The sequence below is a fragment of the Malaya genurostris genome, chromosome 2 (assembly GCF_030247185.1).
Source record: "Malaya genurostris strain Urasoe2022 chromosome 2, Malgen_1.1, whole genome shotgun sequence".
NCBI lineage: Eukaryota > Metazoa > Arthropoda > Insecta > Diptera > Culicidae > Malaya > Malaya genurostris.
The window spans coordinates 71,462,327-71,483,167 of NC_080571.1; the positions used below are offsets into that span (position 1 = coordinate 71,462,327).

The window sequence follows — 20,841 nt, forward strand, 5'->3', positions numbered from 1 at the left end:
TTTCATCAAAAGGAGCGCCATTTGATTACAAATTACATTTGTAAAGACGAGATTAAGGTTGTACCGTTGGTAAAAAAAGGAATCGACGTCAATAGCCTGAATTTCGTTTCATTCAAAGTCGGGCTGCTTCCTAAATTTCGCGACGCTGCACTTGATCCAGATTCGTGGCCCCAAGGTGTACTTTTCCGCGAGTTTGAGGACAATCGCAACCAGAATATCTGGTGCCCGCCAATCAGTGTACTACCGCCATCTCCCGACGATGCTACAGACGCAGAAATGGTACCCGGTTCTTCGCCATCGATGTCGTTGTTGCGAACACCACCTAGAATAACAAATGATTTGTGATCGTACGATGAGGAGAGTTTACTGGGACGCGATGTAGTTGCTACTGTGGAAGTTCTCGAGCCCCTTGCCACAGTCGAGCTATTCCAGCCAGCGTACTCCAGTCGTCCCGGTCCTGTGTGCGAGTGTGGTGAGAGAATCTTCCGAACATCACTTCATGGCAAGTATATTTACGATGAGCCGCTTTCCAGTGTTGACCTGCTTCGCATTTCCAGTTGTCATCCTCCGGTACCTAATCTGCTGCCGTCTTGCTCTAGTGTTGAGCGTACCGCACAAATAGATGTTGCACTGGGACGCACTGAAATCTGCTTCATGGAAGCCCCTGATACGCCCTCCACAGTCGAGCCTCTGCAGCCTGCGTTCACCAGTCGTCCCGGTCCTGTGCGTGAGAGCGTGGAAGGGGTCTTCCAAACCACTATTGACGGCAAGTATGAGCCTGGTGTGAACGCTTCCAGCACTGACCCGCTTTCCGTTTTCAGTCGTTCTTTGTATGTTTACTACCAAAATGTAGGTGGCGTTAATACATGCATTGACGATTACCGATTGGCATGCGCGGATGATTGTTACGACATCATTGCTCTTTCGGAAACGTGGCTCAACGAAAATACGATATCCGTCCTGGGATATGGGTCAAATTATGAAATTTTCCGTACCGATCGCAGCTCCCATAACAGTTCGAAGAGCATAGGAGGCGGAGTGCTCATCGCGGTTCACCGTCGTTTAAAAGCTCAACTGGTTGAGAGCACACCGGGACGTTGTGTCGAGCAGGTGTGGGTTCGTGTTCAACTGGCTGATTTCTCGCTTTTCATTTGCGTGATTTACATTCCTCCGGATCGATGTCGTGATGTGTCGCTGATTACGTCACATATCGAGTCATTGCATGAAATTGCATCTAATCAAGCGCTGCCCATCGACGAAATCCTGGTTGTTGGAGACTTTAACTTCCCTAGTTTGAATTGGTGTGCCACTTCTGATGAATTTTTATTTGCTGATCCCGCACTTTCAGCATTTCACGCTGGCATAACTACCTTGCTCGATGGTTATAATCTCAACTTGCTGCGGCAATTCAACCACATCGTTAATGAGAATGGCCGAATGCTCGACCTTTGCTTCTCCAGTAAAACCGATATCGCACCCAACATTTGCGTTGCGCCGTCTCCTCTAGTGAAATGTGTTCGTCATCATCCTCCGCTACACATCGTACTCGAGACTAAACGTTTACCTCATGACAGCGCCCCCTCCAGCATCATCAGCTATAATTTTAATAGAGCTGACTATAATAGCATGACTGCCTTCCTAATGAGTATCGATTGGGATGACATTCTCGACAATGATGATGTTAACGCAGCTGTACAGACCTTCTCCAATGTACTAATCTACGCGATTGATTACTTTGTTCCGAAACGATCCGTCCGACATTCCAAACATCCGCCGTGGCTAACCGCTGAATTGAAACATCTGAAAACATCCAAAAGAGCTGCTCTGACACGATACTCCAAGTATGGAGGTTACGTTTTGCGCAATAATTATATTCAGATAAATAAGTTATACAAGAAAACCGTGAAGCGCTGCCATGCCAATTATTTAAAGAAGGTACAGCATAGGATAAAGTCTAACCCAAAAGCTTTCTGGAAGCACGTGAATGAGCAAAGAAAGGAATTTGGATTACCATCGTTAATGCGATTCGGTGAGCGTACCGGTTCGAGTACTCAAGAAATTTGTCAGCTCTTTTCGGAACAATTCGCTCGTGTTTTCTCTACTGAAACATTATCCCCACAGCAAATCGAACGAGCGGCCATCAACGTTCCGGTATCTAATTGCTTTTTGCACTCCATTGACATAGACGTGAATTCGGTACAGAAGACTATCGCTGGATTGAAGTCTTCGAGTTCTGCAGGACCAGATGGCATACCGGCAGTTATTTTGAAGAAATGTTCAGCTGGAATAATATCACCACTTTATCGTTTATTCAGAACCTCATTTACTACAGCAGTGTTTCCGGATTTGTGGAAAGCTTCGTTCATGTATCCGGTTTACAAGAAAGGCGACAAGAGCGATATGAACAACTACCGCGGTATCACTTCTCTTAGCGCAATTCCTAAATTATTCGAAAAAGTCATTCTGACTCAAATTTTTAGCCATTGCAAGCAGTACATTGATGATACTCAACACGGGTTTATGCCGAAGCGTTCAACAGCTACTAACCTCGTATCTTTCACATCTTACATAACAAACGCTATGTCAGACGGGTTGCAGACGGACGTTATCTATATAGATCTCTCTTCTGCTTTCGATAAAATCAATCACGACATCACAATTGCAAAATTAAATCGACTCGGCTTTGGTGCAAACGTCATTCAATGGATACAATCATATCTCAGCAATCGACGTCTTACTATCAAAATTGATGACTGTTTTTCCGAAGAATTTGTTGCAACGTCTGGAATTCCACAGGGGAGTCATCTTGGACCTTTGATTTTCTTACTGTAAATGATGTAAATCTTTGTCTGGATGGACCACGAGTCTCTTTCGCTGATGACCTCAAGATCTATAACACCATCCGCAGCTCAGAAGATGCGGCATTCCTTCAACGGCAATTGGAAATCTTTGCGAATTGGTGCAAAACCAATCATATGATAGTGAATCCCGAAAAGTGCTCAATCATTACGTTCACAAGGAAAAAGTTACCGTTCAAATTCGAATATTATCTTGAAGGATTCATGATTAGTAGATCGACATGCGTCAAAGATCTTGGTGTCTTTCTCAATGAGCAGTTATCATTCAAACAGCACATTAACTACATTGTTGCGAAAGCTTCACGCTGTTTAGGATTCATATTTAGAATGGCTAAGCACTTCAATGATATTTATTGCCTGAAGACTCTATACTGTACACTCGTTCGTTCTACTTTGGAATATTGCTCAGTAGTCTGGAACCCTCTTTACCTCAATGGAGCTCATAGAATAGAATCTATACAACGTAGATTCGTACGTTTTGTTCTTCGACGATTACCTTGGAATAATCCACATCAACTGCCGAGCTATGAAAGTCGCGGATTGCTGATTGGTCTTGACACACTACAAGTACGACGAGAGCTGTCGCGTGCTTTGATGATAGCTGATATTTTGAGTGATAGGATTGACTGCCCCGCTTTGCTCCGTGAGGTTAATATTAATGTTCGTCCCCGTGCTCTCCGTAACAACGCCTTTCTTCGACTACCTCTACGTCGCACCAACTATGGAACAAACGGTGCCGTTATAAGCTTGCAAAGATCGTTCAATCGTGTATCATCTGGATTTGACTTCAACCTTTCACGGAAAACAATTCAAGCAAATTTTTTACTTAGTATTAGAAACTATCATTAGGACTACAATGTGTCTGTTGATTTTACAATAATAAACAATAAATAAATAAACAATAAATAAACTTTTGTGAAGACACCAACTACAAAAAACTAATATTTATTAGTGAAAATATTTTTGTCACGCTAATTTCCAGTTTATGACCACTGTGCAATTATAACTAATGCGTGCAAAGTCGTGCACGAACGTGATTTTTACTCGTATGATTTACACAACTTGTTCGAAAAAGTTTGTACTAGCTTGAATGTCAGTTTTCTGTGATTAAAACAATCAAAATTAAATTTTCTTCTCGAATCTCGACAAAGCATTGCAAAGATTCCATCTCGACTAAATAGAAAGCATAAAACATTATCATACACCGAGATACTCGTCGGAAAATTAACACTTGAATTTTCAAAGTTTGATCATCAGATTGATGATGTCATTAACATTGTACAATGAAGGCGGCTTGGTTTTTATTTCCAATAGAAGTTACAATTTGATTTCTCACAATAATATAATCACCATTCTAAACATCGACAACTGTAACAAACTTTCAAGTGAATTTACACTGTAGAAATCGGAACCAGCTACAATTCAACGACTAAAACCGAATTTAAATCAATAACTCCATACAGTGGATTAGTTTTATGGCGATCTTTGTCCCAAACATAGCAATTTCTGATGGAATTTGAAACTGGTAGAGACACATTCACTTTTTTTAAACCAGCTTCGTTAATAGTCATTCACTTTATTGAACTGAAATAAAATGCCTAGTTACATGATTTACTGAAATTCGGTTGTCTAAAAAGTGTTTGCCGAGCTTCCGATGAATTCACCTTTCCCATTTACTAATTTCGGCAAAATTGCTGTTTACCACGGTAATTTACAAAACCGTACATCGGTAAAACATTTTGAAATATTTTTTTATCGAAACTTTAATTTAATATGGTTCTACCGTGATTTTTCGGTATCTTTTTTGGCCAAGATAAAAACTAGGTTTCAAGTGTACTATAATTTCTTTTTCAAAAAATTACGAAAAGCTCGGAAATTTATCAGTCGCACGAAAATTATCTGTTAGATTGAAAATAAATAATCATTGATCAAATATCGTCGATGCGGACAAAATTCTAAGCGTACGATTGATCGGTTACGTCACTCATACCATTAGTTTCGGTAGATACGGAACCGAAAGTATCAGCAATTATATATCTATTGTTGCAATCGGGTTTGTCATCTTCAAGAAATGGTATAACACTAGGGGTCTCCGGAGCTCCGATCGAAAGTTTATTTTTCTAGCAAAAAGACTTATGCGAAAAAATACCGCTGTTCAGTTTTTTTTTCAAATTGATTACCCTCTTACAAAAAAAATTAAACTACAACTGGATGTAACATAACCGTGGTACCGTTGGGTGCAGAGTGACCTGTTTTTCGCGAGCCGGCAGCAGACCGTACCAGTGGCTAATTTTTATTATTCCAATAATCCACACCTCGCGGACGACCCATTTTCTTTTCCCAAAAAGCTCATTGGAAGTGCTTTCTCGTACGCGAGCTGTGGCATTTTCATACGGCTGACAAGTGGACAAATTCAACGTCTTACTCTTACTGTTTAACTCTCTTTCTCCCGTAATAGATTCCCATTTCGTTCGAAATTTGGGTCATTTCAATAATTTCCAAACAATACGCTAAAGTGACGCTAACGGTTGCTTTCCTGCTGGTGACGACGATGCTGGTTGCTGTCATTTTACCGATGTGCTAAGTTACTGGTGCTGTGGTGATCGTAGTAAACATTTTTTCAGTGCTGCTTTTACCCGGAACCAACGCAGCAACAGGTGCAGCAGTATGCGATTATATGTGGAAAATTTGCATGATGGAGGGTTCGTCACCGGATGAATCGCGCGTTGAGGTCACTAAACACTGCTGACCTATCGATGCTGTCCTAGAAATTTTTCTTATATTTACTTTGACTGGGTTAAATATCACTCGAACGCTCATAAAATGGAAAATAGGCATAGACCAGGCTACCAAAACTTAAGAGAAACTATTTCGAAATTGAACATGATTCAATTAAAGTTTAAAAGAAGCCACATTTATGATTACAATGTGACGCTACTGTTAAAAAAATGACGCGAGTGACCTCAAGGTTAAAATCTGTATAATCGAAACAAAAAAAATATGGTTTAATCTAGCATTTTCAAAATTTTCAGTAATTTTTCTCTGCATTTTATAGTGTGGCAATTTAGGTTTTTGTGTCGAAATCCAGGAATAATGATGTGGGAGAGTCCTCTCCAGGGCTAGAATTGCGCGTCGGGTAAACTAAACGATACATCAGTATTAATAATATCTTTATCGTGCTTTCCAGTTCGGAATTATTCCCGAATCAAAAAAAAAAAATAGACGAAAAAATTTACATGTAAAATTCAGTGTGGATTCCGAATCAATACGGGCTTCAGTGCAACAGCCAAAGGTCAAACTTTTAAATATCTGTAGAATGCGTAATACTGTAGTCAGATTCAAAAGTCTGTTGTGACCAGCCATTAAAAATACTTCGGAAATCTGCAGAATATCTATTGAAAAATCTGAAATCTGCAGATTTACAGACCAGTTTGCAAACTTGATATCTCTAACAACTGATTCCGAATGAATTTCACCAAAAACTGATTACTTCTAAAATATGTGGGAATTCAATCGAAAAACGTGAACTGTCAATACGGTTTCTTATTCTCCGATTTTACACGTTTTCGAGCTGATTGTTATTAGATTATTATTTTTTTCACGGTTGTATAGAACTAGTAAATGTTCAGTTATTTCTTGAACCCTAACATAAAATGTTTAAATTTGCTGAAACCCATAAAAAATATTCACATTGGTTTGCGTTGTTCATTCCTCTACTTTAAGTGTAATAAAATGGTGTAACATACACATTTATCAAGAATTTGTAATGCTTAATTGTAATTGTAAGTGTTATTCGGGCTTTGCAACGCAGGCATCTTATATAAAAGCATACGATTGTAAATAACTAGATTAATCTCGGCAAAAGATAAAATTGCTGAGAGCCTCGGTAATGTTCAATTTAATAAACGTCAGTTATTACCGAAATTGTCAGCTAAAAGTTTACTGTCTGCTCAGCATAACCTTCACTGAATGTTCGGTGGAAGTAACGAAGTGCACACTTAATTTTCTTAATTCGAACTCAGTAATATTTTTACCGACTTTTACTCAGCTGAATGTACCGCAATCAATTCAGTGATTTATTTATTGACGAACGTTCTATGAAACTGAAGTTTGTTCGAGCTGTCATTTTTCACTATACTGATCAGTAATTTGTGATGAGGGTTCGGTAATATTTTACTGTTTAGTCAGCACGGGAAGATAACCGAACGTATTCTCAAAAAAAAACAACCAATTAGTTCAGTTATTCGTACAATTCAGTATAGCATGAAATCAATATTAAATATTTACTTTAATGTTTGAAATTTCGGAAAACACACATCAAAACAATTGAAATTCAAATGCATTTAGTTATTTATTTAATATATAAATATTTTTCTATAAAATTGAATTAAAACTTCCGACAAAAAAAAACAAGCGATTGCATCCATCCATTATTAGGATGAAATGTTGTAGAAAGAATTATATTACTTACTGAATAGTTCGAATAACGAAGCATCCAGACATTGAACTTTGTTCAAAATTGACTCTAATTTACTCACTTTGCTAAAATTCAACTAAAATACAAAATGACGTGCTAGGTGTTTGCGTATAACAATTGGATTCGGCAATTTTTACCGAATGAATCGTTTAAAGTTGATAAACTGCTGATCGTTCCGTACTATTTCTACCGAATTATTTCAAAGTGCAAACTGTTCGGTACAAAATTACCAAGTTTTCGGTACATGTATTTTAGACAACCGAATTTCGGGAAAAAATTATGCGGAATACGTCAATTTTTATAAGAATAGCGGACAATTCGGTTATTTAAATCAAAGTGATGATTTTTTCCGCAAAAACATTACCGAACTGAAAATCCGAAAATAAGTGTGTGGAATTTACAAAATACTGAGCTTTCAGCATTTGAATTCTGTTTTTAAACTATAAACATCCAATTACACACTTAAATTTTGTTGCTGAATCTCGGCAAAAAAATTTTGCACAGCTGAGTACTCGGTAATCGTCTCGGCAAAATGTATAATTACAGAGAACCTCGCTAGTCCTAAAGTCGTTAACTGTCAATTATTGTCGAGCTTGTCAGCAGAAATTTTTCTGTTATTTCGGCAAAGGCGATCAGGATTGAATCATGAATTGCCGAGTCATCAGCAATTGAACATACAAAGAACTTTTTTTATTATTGTATAAAATGAATATCGAAAAAACTAAAATTGAGTAGAGCGGACGTTTTATTAATGTTCATTTTAATTCAGCATACAAAAAAGCACGGCCAAAGACAATTATTTCTATTGCTTCTCAACGCCTCTACCTGGAAATAAGCAGATATTTGTGAGTATATATGAAAAAAGTTTTTTTTCACTTACCTTTTCACGGCATATAAATACTATTTTCTTTCACCCAATTTATATGTTTTTCACCTCCAAACTCCACGAACAATGACGTCGTAGTGATTTGCGAAACTGACAAGAGACATTAGATGACAAATGTCTCACTGAGTTTCAGTAAAAGCTAACCCACTGTTCGAAATCTCGACAAACGGATTTGCTGATCTCGGTATATTTGTTGTTTGCTGCCCTCTCAGCAGGCCGTTCAATTTTGTTGGGTTTTGAGCGCTTGTTGAACGACATATTGCACGAAATATTCGTTCAATTTGCTGGAACGGTTTGTTGTTGTTTTTTGTCTTGCAAAAATAGTGTGAAAATTAAGTGTTACCTTTACATAAAAAGAAAATTTGTTGTTATTCAACGTGAAGTAGAAGTATTGTGCAGATATGCATTGTTAGTATAAACAAATAAGTGGAAAAAACTTCAGAAATTTTGCAGTAAAACTAGTCCAACAGGGCTCCAACTCCTCATGTTAAAAATGGCTCAACAATGGACCTCTGTCTGCCGGGTTTGTTGAACGAAAAAAATGGCATTCGGTTCAACGGTCTGTTTCAAAATCGGCAAACGAAGGTCCCGTGTTGACCTCCCGTTGAACGATTGATTGGACTTTCATTGGACCAATGATCCAATGTATTGGACCAATGAAGGACCACCGTTGAACGTTTTTTTCTAAGGCTGTGAACCATTTTGCGGTTAATTTCAACTTTTGGTTCAAATCTGACACTTGAGTGGTTATTTTGTGTCGAGTAGTTAAATTTAACTAAAACTGCGGCCCATTTCAAAATTTGACGGACGGAAAGTTATTTGGGTTTATTTTCCACTGGCAATAATTTCAACTAAAGAATTAATATTAGAATTTTCATTGCAAGATTTTTTTCCGTGTCGGAAAATAACCATCGATCTGTCAAAAATAACCATGCTCTCGAGCAGGGTTATTTTTGACAACATCAAATTAACCGCTCGAGTGTCAGATTTTAACCAAAAGTTAAAATTAACCGCGAAATGGTTCACAGTCTAAGTGGGTGACAAGTTCAGCATAATATTATGCCAAACTACGGTAGAAAAGGTGCTTTACCGCGATATCAGAATATTACTTCAACGAATTTCGGAAAAGAGCATGTGAGCTACAGAAGAATCAGTAAAATGTTGTGTTGCCGATGTAGTTCAAGTGTTTCAAGTAGGTAATCAACATTATCAACATTTCATTTTATTTTCGTAACAACACACGAAATATGTACACACTTAATTCAAATGAACGTAATAAAACACCCTCTTTCTCCAACCTTTGCTTTTGGGACTTATTTGTCACACAATAATAAAGCAAAATCCATTCCACGTTCGGTTACTGATGACTCGATAATTCATGATTCAATCCTGATCACTTTTGCCGAGCTAACAGTAAAATTTCTGCTGATAAGTTCGGCAATAATTGACTGTTAAGAATTTTAGGATAAATAATTGACAGTTAATAAATTTAGGATTGCCAAGATTCTCATAAATTATAAGCTGTGCAAATCTCGGTATTTTTTAGCAATAAAATTTAAGTGTGTACACTACATTACTTGTTTCGAGCAGGTAGAATTGTACAATATGCAATTCGGCACAAACGCTTATTGTCGAATATGTTGGTTTACATGTCGTTGAAGATCTTCGACTATAACCACTTCCAGAAAGAGAAAGCAGGATCTGGAAGATGAATTCTAAAAATAATAGGTAGTTATTTAACTTACTGAATAGATCGCAGAATCGTTTTCGTTATTTCGTCAGAAAATAACTGCGTTGTGCTAAGCGAAAATGTAAAACGTAAAATGTAGATGTCTTACCGAATTTCGGCAAAAGCTAAAACAAGTTCCAAAATTTTGGCAAACGCATTGTTAATCACTGATGAGTTCAGCAAAAGCCAAATCTCGACAAAAGCAAAATCTCGGCAAAAAGATTACCTTTGTCGAAAAATCAGTAAATTGACTAAATAAATCTTGGAAAACATAATATTAAATATTGAACAACCAGCAAAATTGTATATTGCCAATCTCGTCATTTTACTATACCAAGCTCGAGAATTGGTTTTAAGTGTGTCATTTACCGGTTATGATCCTCACCAGCTAAAACAAATTTTTAAATCCGGAAACCAATATGTATGTGCTTCGCTTAGCCCAACAGAAAAGACATTTCAACAAACGTATGAATAGAATTTCTTTTTATATGAATAGGAAAAGAAAATATTTGTTTACATTCGTTTATTCGTTATTTTTACAATATTTACAGTTCATTTGGCTATCAATTTGTAATCTACCGGTTACCTACCGTAAATCAATAAACTAACAATAAATAACTAGCTAAATAAATAAATTAATAAATAAATAAGTAGATGCATAAATAAAGGTAATAAATAGTTTAGTTCGGTGATCAATACGGACAAAATTTTCATTTTTTCTCAAACGTTCAAAAGTCATTAACGATAGATTAATTGTATTGCGAATGGAAACAATTAATGTCTGCATGGAGTGTGAAACGTTATGCCTAGCGATACTTTGACGAACGGAACAACAAACTCGAATTTCCTTACAACTGTATGAACAACTCTGGTGAATCCGGTTTCTTCAATACCCCACATTTCGTCTTTTTGCCCATCTGGCGCGTCGGATAAGTGTCGATTATATGTTTTTCAACTGTTGAGTTGTTGGGTACTTTAAATCGATAATGGAATTCAGCCAATCAATAAACATAAGAACAGCCGAAACTGTTTGGAAATCCACTTCCAATCAAAACAGCAAAACAAACTATAATCTTTTTATAACTAAATCTGCAAAGCTCACCCTAATGCACCACCATACTTGAATCGGCTAATCGGAAGCGAAAGAACAATAGAAATTTACTTGAATTTGCTAATCGGTGCCGACGAAGTGAGTTAGTTTGACGGTTGTTATTCATTTGTAAATCGATTCACTCTCGCTGTTCAGCTTTTCTCACTTCTCAGATGTGAAGATAATTGTTATTCTTACTTTTTTTCTTCTCTCTTTCTTTGTTTGTTTGCGGGAAATTTCATCAGACTGGCACTGACCTATGCGAGATAATTTTGAAATTTCGCGTTGGCCATTATCGAACACATACAAAGCACATATAAAATATGGGGCTTTTTTGATTTCTTATTCTTTCAATAAAATTTGCACAGTTCCCTCTTTGTGTTGATCCTAGTTTGCATTTTCTAGCACGATGTATAGTTTGCAGAAATTCAATTTCGAATTAACATCTAAAATCTAAGATTTGGAAATAAATGAATATATGTAAATTGGGATGGTATGAGTTTACGCTATTTCCAAATGCTGCCAACAATAAAAGCCTGCTTTTGTATATTACGTATGGATAGTGTCAGCAGAAATAGCTCATCAAGGCGTCATGTACAGCGTAATCACTATGGTTATAAAAATGTGCCCTACATGTGAGACAATTTTGTAAACTTGATGATACACATGTTCTTATTTCCATTTCACGACGCACCTTGTTCGCAAAACCTGCTACATAACTTAATTTAAAGCTTAATACATTAACATCATTCGCAACAACTTTCGTGCCTCGTCACCTGTTCCGGTCCATTCATTCTAAGAAACAAATACAAACAGTACTAGCCGTGTCTGCTGACCTCATTCGAAATACCAAATGCATATGCATTTTCCATTTCGTTGGAACGCTTTCAAACTGGTTCTTCTCCACGTTAAAATCTGCAATGAAGAAGAGAATGAAAAGGTGTTAAAACTTGTGCCGGTTGTTATCGGGTTAATTGATCATGAATTAATCGAACAACCATATGTACATCTACGATATTAGAATTAGGTTTTACACGAACATGACAGAATAACCTCACAAAAGGAACAGGCATCCGACGTCGTTCAACAGCTATTGATGTGATTGAAAATGTAAACAAACCACTGATAACAGTCAAAAATGAACTTTATTCATCACCAATTCATTCGTGACGTTACCTTGCAAAGCCTAATTGTTTTTTTAGTCGTCGATGCGAATTTTTTTTATGTTTCAGTAGGACTGCTTACATCCTCGTAAGGCAGTTTGATTCAACATTAGGCAAAAATAAAGCAACGTCCATGAAAACAGTCCTATTATGTTTCTTACCGTCAATTTATTTGACAGTTTAGCAGTACTGTACATGCTCGAAAGGCAACATGATTTAATGTAAGACAGATATAAGACAAAGCCCATGGAGGCAGTACTGCTGAACTGTCAAGGATGAACGCTTGTGAAAAAGTTATTAGGTTTTGCACGAAAAACTCGATTTTCAAATGTCTGCACAACAAAAAATGTCTGCAGCACTATGTGCGAAATCTGCAGATTTACAGACAAATCTGCAGATCTGGCATCTCTGCACGAATATGACGTAGCCTTTTTTTTTTTTAGGTTTTTTACCGTCACTGCTAACCTCAATCGGATGAACACTTTTTGACAGTCCAGCAGTACTGTTTGTAAACAGAAATTTCTTTTGTTTGTTTATTGACAAATTGGATCAGACCATTTACGGTCCGTATCGCCTAAATAAAGTTTTAAAACATTTGTTCACGATTGAATACGGTTCGTTTTTGATATTTATTAAATAAAAGTGACTAGTTGCAAAGTGTAAAGATGATTGTTTTAGATGTGCTCTTCGATTTTAGTTTAAGCTTGTTTGTAAACAGTACCGCTGAACTGTCAAGGATAAATACTTGTTCATTTGTGTCGTCACGATAAAAAACCTAATTCACTGAATGAACATAATTTGACAGCTAACGGTGGTTTGTTTACATGTTCATTCTAATTTGAATACGTGTTATTAGGTTTTGCACGAACAAGACATAACCTCACAAAAATGAACAAAATGAATCAATTTTGACAGCTATCAGTGGTTTGTTTATGTGTTCATTGCGTTCATTCTAATTTGAATACGTGCTAATAGTTATGTAAACAAACCACTGATAGCTGTCAAATTGGAATGAACGCAATGAACACATAAACAAACCACTGATAGCTATCAAAATTGATTCATTTTGTTCATTTTTGTGAGGTCATGTCTTGTTCGTGCAAAACCTAATTGAAAATGTAAACAAATCACCGGTTCAAACATGAACACGTCATTTTGAGAAAAAAACCTAACTGAACAAACAAGGATGAATCTGAACTCATGTTTGGCAGCTATCAGTGGAATACAAAGAAATGATACAAGAATAACATGGGATAGAATGAAATGATACGGAATAAATATTCAAACAAATCGCTGTTAGCTATCAAATGATGTTCATCCAGTTCATTTTGAAAGGTTATGTCATATTCATAAAAAATAGGTTATATCATATTCGTAAAACTATAGTACGAGATCCATTAAAAATGCACTGGTTCTACACTCATTTATTGAGCAAAGAGGAATTTGCATGAATTTCATCTTTTTTACATGTAGTGATAGTGTGTATGCTTCTCAAAAGATGTCATTGGGCAATCAATTCAATCAATGTCATTGGGTAATCATGCAAGACTATGTTAAAGGTTTTTGTTCCTGACATTATGAGAAGGCTTGGCAACCTTTTGATACGAAATGAGATGAAATTAAGCAAAATAGCAATCAAGTGAATAAGTGTAAATGTTCATCTTATATTATCGAAGATTTTTATTGATTCGAGGGTAATTTTAGAAGTTTGCAATCGTTGATTAAACAATTAAAAAGAGAACATCACTAATTATGAAGTCTTCCAACATTGAATAGTGGTGCAATTATGTGAAATAGTGATCATGTTTTGAAACGAATCAATTAGTAAATATTCAGAAATATGACGAAAATTTGATAATTTTTCATGGAAAAAACGATAACGTACAATAAATTATCTCTTAAATCCAGATGAAAGAGAAAATTTCAATGAAGTTTCAGCGAGCACCGAAACATTTGGAGCTCCTCTTCCATGTTGACTGATGGTTTATTGGCATTTTCGTGAAATGACGTAATATCAACCAATTTAACAGCATTATTACAGCTTAATTGGAAATTATACTGCGCTAATGAGTTGCGGCGAGTAGCCAGCCTTTCGAAAAATACTTGAATATTATATCGATATATGATTTTGTAAAATACCGTTTTTAACTGCTATTCTTAGCAAGCAAAAGAGTTAAACAGAAGAGGATCAATTCATATCAAATTGTTACTAAGTGTAATAAAAATAGTCAAAAGCGTGCATGAACTTGTGCTACGATAAAAAGTGAGTGATCTTGTTTGATCTGAAACGCTTTTCTGTAGTTTCGACCCCCATATTACCGGACCATATTACCGAAATTGATAAATTGAAAATTTAATGTCCGGAATCTTGGTAACATAACAACCTTTATTTAGTGAACCATTAAAGTAGTAAATTTTCTTCAATACAAAACTGCAGTATTACAAACGCAATGTGTCACCTTCAGAACTCCTAAATCTAATCAACTGCAGGAAGCCTGGTATTTCCTGAAATATTGGATGCTTTATTGAATTATAATAATTATTATTATTTTGTTGTAGCTGGATTCCGATTTTCCACCGTGTAAATTATCTCTATTTTTTATTATAGAAGACGAGTTCGAGAATGATATTCATCACTCCACTGTAGAAAAGCTTCATGTGAAATATTTACTACATTTTCTGTAGTATTTAACAGTGTGTATCCTGCAGTATTCAGTAACAGTTGAGCCTATCATTTCGAGACAATTGCTACCCCCAAGGTTGATTATGAAATGGAGGTCAATTGAGTGTTAATTTTATGTTGTTGAAGTTGGACGGTCGGCATGCTATTATTTGCAATGGATACATCATGTGAAAGGTTAAATCTCAAGGTACTCCTACACGATCCATATACGCTATGGTTCTCATCCATTGTCAGAAATGTTCTCCATTTCAATAATTATATAAAATAGACAATCACGTAACGCGACGTATGAGAGTCGACATTGACATCAGAGCGTTATTGTCTGTGGTCGGAATTGTTGTTTCCGCACAGGACAAAACCCTTTGTCGAACTCACCCGACGTGGTGAGAAATCATAACACTCAAAGTAGGCGTGAACTATTGTCGGGTCACATCGGTTCTTTTCAATCACAAAGCTAGGTCGCGTGACGATGCCGCCACACTCAAATGGGTGATAATGGGAAAATATCTTTTCGTGCCAGAGAAACATATCGTGTGCGTTTTACTTCCGTCTGCGTTCAGCATAGCTCTTGTTATGCTGAAGTGGCTCTTATTAAGCTCAATGGTTACCCAGACGAGGGTTTAAGTTTATGAAAGTATTGAGAGTTTTTATGGGTCGTTGGTCTCTTGTTCGCAGATTTAGTTCAACAGGGCGCTTGCGTTATTACGAGTCGGAAGTTTATTTACATTTTCGATATGCTTTAGAAAATTTGAATTTAAGTGGCACTGAGTAGGTATGAATGTGTTGATAATTTTTCATTTTTTTATCCGCTGCGCTTTCATTTGAAAATGCATTATGGGTCAATTGTCAATCATTGAAAACATAGGAGTGCACTTATGGTTTTGATGATCTTACTTTCCCTAATGGTAGATTTAATTCATTCATTTCAATATGATATAACTGCATGAAACTTTCTTGGTTAGCGAAGCAAATCTGTTACATTTTTGATCATTTTATCGTGTGATTTGTCATATGTTCAATATTCGATATTTTATCTGTAAGTTCATATTTTTATTCGAATATGATATTTAGAAGATCAAACTATATTGCGAAATATTCACAACTGATCTGAAAACTATTCCAATTTATATTGCTTGAATAATTATTCCTAATTAATAGCAATAAATACTCACATGGTCTATAACGGTCATTAACCTTTCCTCTCTTTATTTTGAAGTCCTTCCCTTTTTTTCTGGAGCTTGCTATTCATAATCACCTAGAATATTTTTTCGGGCAAGGTTCTTATTAAAATGCTGTGAAAAGCATACAAGTGAAAATACGTTAAAACTCATCACTGAAAGCTCAAGAACAAGAACCCATGAACGACTCTGTAGGTGAATTGCTACTTGGTGATGACTTTGCCCAAAAGCCATTAAATTTCTTACACATATTGAAATCACTACATGCATGTCAATTCTCTGTGTTCTCTGTCTAACGAGTTTGGCGGATTTGCACCATCCGCACCAAAATAACATCGTTGGTATCGATTTCGCGTAATGACAAGATGCCAGAACCAACCAAGACAGAGAGGGATCGAATGAAAAGCGATAGGCGTAATTCTTTTATATATATATATATATATATATATATATATATATATATATATATATATATATATATATATATATATATATATATATATATATATATATATATATATATATATATATATATATATATATATATATATATATATATATATTTGGTCGTTTATGATGCAGGTCGTTATGTACGGTTGAATTTGTTGAATTTGCCGCACCCACAGATCGCCTGCCATATTGAGTATTACTTGACAAAATTATCGACCATCTTCTATCGGAACTTCTCCGGTACATTCATGCGGGACTTGTCGACGAAAAACTCCAGGTCAGGAAGTATACTTGGTGTCTGCCTTAAAGTACATGTCGTCGTTCATTGCGATGCATTTTGGTTGAATTAACTACTTGCGGTACAACAACGAACAAGACACAGTCGAATTGTACACTTCCAACTGTTTGACGACTCACCTATGGGCAGGTCTGGATTCTCCACGACCACAAACATAATTTTTTATCGAAGTCTTTCTTACTTGGAAGCCTTCTAGGAAACCGCTTGACAGATTTGACTAAAGTTTTGACGTGAATACATATTACATTACTGTGGGGTGCCTTTTCAAAATTCACTCTGCACAAGGATGGTCAGAATTTAATCGTGAATATCTCTTGTTGTATTTAACGCAGCAACATAGTTTTTTTTTCATACCATCGGAAATATGGTCAGCAATTCATGATAAAATTTTCACTAGTATGAGATAACTAGAAATAAATTAAAAATTGTAGTTTCTTCAATGATTTAGCGCAGTGGGCTTATGACACGTTTTGTTCGCTAGTAAAACAGGCACTATGTATGATTATAAGCCATGTTGTTAAAAACAGTAAATTTAGTCATTCAATTTAAAACCAAAAGGCTCTTCAAATTTATTGCCTATAGCGAAATTGTCCATTCTTTTTTACAGAACAAAATCTAGCCGATTCCAATTATGTATCATTTTATTAAAGATATGAATAAAACTCAAACAAGATATTTTTATATGGAATTACAGCTGGCTTGTAAGATATTTTCTAAAATTAATTAGTTTGTAATGTGCATATCATATCAGTAAATAAATGGACGCTATTTTTCCAATTCTCGTCAATTTTAATGGAATTTTAGATACTTTTTATACATGATTGGTGAGTGAATATCATTTATTTATAGTTTTAGAATTCTTGAAACCCAAAATGGCGGTTTTCGGTTTATGGCTATTATTTCAAAACACTATATAATTCATAGAGAGTTGACATCCCTGGGAGTACGATGTGGTGCCTAATTTTAACGTGTGTCAAATAACTTATAGTAAAGTATTCGATCGAAAAAGTTAGTTTGAGTGATAGTGCAGCTGTGGCTAGTTAGTTTGAGTGATACTGCAGTGTGTATTGGTTAGTGAATAACACTTTTCACTTTTATTGAATAATGCTGATTCGTGAAGCTAAAAATGCTCAACCGATCGAAGTGCCATCTGCATATCATTGTCGGTTTTATCAGATTTAAATGGATCGTGTTAAAATTTACAAGTTTTGCAGCAAACCCGTCCGCGAGTGTTTAATTTATTTTAATTTTTCAGTAGTGGTGTGTCATCTCGCGTTGTTTACAACAATGTGAATAGGAGAAGCTGGATACTGGTGAGATCGTTCCTTAGAGGTATCTCACTTTTTTTTAATTACAATGTATTATTATATTTCTCCTTACTAAAAATCGGGCTAGAGTAAACTCCGTCGATTATTCGAGGAACGTTTAATCAATGGAGCTATTTTTCTTCGGGTTGATGATTTATTCTCGGTAGCTACCCAAAGCAAGAAATACATGATAGTGTTCTTCGAAAATTTACTAACAAACAACCCCTTCCTGTGATGCATGTGGAAATGCAGAGATTCCTAGGTTTCTTGTAGCAACATGCATTGAACTAACAATCCTTCCTTCGTTCCCAATAGATTCGAACGTAGTCGGTGTCGGTGTTGATCAGCATGCAGTGATCAATGTATTTTACACAATGTGAAACTACGTGCTATTCCCAAGCAAGTCGTTTCAGAAAAACATTTTGCAAGTTAAATTGGTTCTGATCAATAACGGAGTAGCAACACACGGACCGTCTCTAATGCTAAAGCTAATTCTTTAAAAACGCTACATAATTTGCATTTTCGGGAAGGGTTTGACAAGTGAGTTACGGAAATTAATGTCAAATCAAATTAATTCTCAACTTAAATTTATAAATTCTAGATGGTTACAAACGATTTGTTGTGGATTTTTCAATTTATGATTGAATTGATTATTATGCAACTGAAGCATTGAATGCTTGCAAAATTCACACAATCGATCAATTAGTACGTGCGATTATCGACATACGGAAGTCGACGCTTGGTGCTCAGAAAGTGGTGTCACGTACAAAGAAACGGGTGAAAGTGCACCACACCAGTGTCAAAAATATTATCGAGAAGTTCGGTAAGACCCTTTCCATGAAGGATTTGCCCCGATCCGGTAGGAAAACGGATTCCAGCCAGCCCGGCCGGGACTTAAAAGTGGTTGAGTACATCAGGAAAAACCCATCGGTGTCGACGTGGGATTTGGCCAAGCAGTTCAACACCAGCATCGGGATGATTCAACGGATCAAAGTTCAGTACTCCCTGAAAACGCGAAAAGTGTATAACCGGATTCTACAGAATAAAGACGGATGCATCCTGATCGACGACGAAACCTACGCCAAGGAAGACTCTCGAGCACTGCCCGGACCGCAATATTATACGAAATCGGTGTACCAGGACCTGGACGACGCTGACACCACGGTGGCGATGGAAAAGTTTGGGCAGAAGGTGTTGGTCTGGCAAGCAATTTGTACCTGTGGTTTGAGGTCGTCTTCACGAATGGCACAATTAACGCCAAGGTGTACGAGGAAGAATGTTTGAAGAAGAGAATGCTGCCACTGTACAGAAAGCATAAGGCTCCTCCTCTCTTCTGGCCGGATTTGGCTTCAGCCTACTACGGCAACTCCGTTCTACAGTGGTTGTCAAAAAATAATGTACAATTCTTGGAAAAGGACATCAATCCACCGAACTGCCCGGATCTTCGGCCAATTGAAAGGTATTGGGCAATTGTCAAGCGGCACTTTCGGAAGGAAGGTACAGTGTCCCAAAACATGCAGGAAAAACTGGACAGCTGCCACCAGGGAAGTCACAAAAGTAACTGTGCAGAATTTAATGAAGAATGTCAAGTCCAAAGTGCGAGCGTTTCACAGAAACTAGGATTGTAATTTTTCTACAATATATCGATGTAATTTTTCTACAATATATCGAGAACTGATGTCAAAATATGCTTTTTTTCGCTTTTTTATTCAATAATCAATGTTGCTAACTACTTTTCGATACACTCCTTACTCTCCCGCCTTTTTTCGAAAATTGGATTGGACAATAGGTACGTGCCCTACAATTTTTCTGTAGGGTAAGAATCAACTGCGAATTTAGTCGAAACAGAATGGTGAAATTTTACAATAGGGGTTAATACCAAGACTTTACTTTTTATGAATATATTTTCAGGAGAATTAAACCAATGATTGAAACAATTTTGGTCTTTTCAATGACTATTGCTTTTCGAAGCCATAATTTATATTCACCTAAATCAAGTTAAAAAATGCCTATACCTGAATCAAAGTAAAAAAAAGCAGGTTTTGCTTCTCAACGGGTAATCATTCTCTGCAATCTCATGGTGTCAGAATAGCAGTTTGATCTTAGACATCGCAGGAGAACACTTCGCAAAAACCATAATTTACTTTCTGTCGAGGTTTTTTCGTCTAATTTTTCCCATTAAAAAACCATGAAAATCACAATCAAAATCAGTCTACCTAATTGACTACGTCTACCTATTCCTCTGCTCTACAGTGTGATTGAGTCATTACTACATCCTAAGCATACCACATAACTAATCACGATCAACGGTATTCCGGTTCCAATCAGCCGATGAAGGGAAACCCATCCAAACCTATAGTTTGCAAAGCATCTCAATCGTTGCGACGAATCGCACTGACCTAACTCACAGCGAATTCATCCGTTCCCATTGCCAGTGCCAGTTGTCGAAGCCAGTTCACCTCGTTACGGCCCACCGGCAAACAATGCAAAGTTCAAATTGCCGTAGCTGGTTTGTCTGGCATAGTTTTCATCTTTCTCCTCTTTTCTTTCTCTTTCTTCACATCAAATTGAAATGTTTTTATGAAACTTGTTCTATGGCTAAGTCTATTGCAATCACGAATCGACGCAATTATTAACTCACTTTTATGATAAGCGTGTATGTGAATTGCGATTCTGAAGTTATTTTTTCGTAATCGGTGCGCAATGATTATGCCACTTCTGT

The 20,841-nt window shown here is 36.5% G+C and overlaps 1 protein-coding gene across 1 annotated transcript; it reads left to right on the forward strand.

Annotated features, from left to right (window-relative positions):
* Window positions 1-334: 334 nt before the first annotated feature.
* On the forward strand, window positions 335-20,625 carry LOC131428655 (uncharacterized). The gene is made up of 3 exons (XM_058592700.1): window positions 335-347; window positions 419-2,416; window positions 20,555-20,625. The coding sequence occupies exons 1-3, from the start codon at window positions 335-337 to the stop codon at window positions 20,623-20,625; spliced, it is 2,082 nt and encodes a 693-aa protein (XP_058448683.1).
* Window positions 20,626-20,841: the final 216 nt, after the last annotated feature.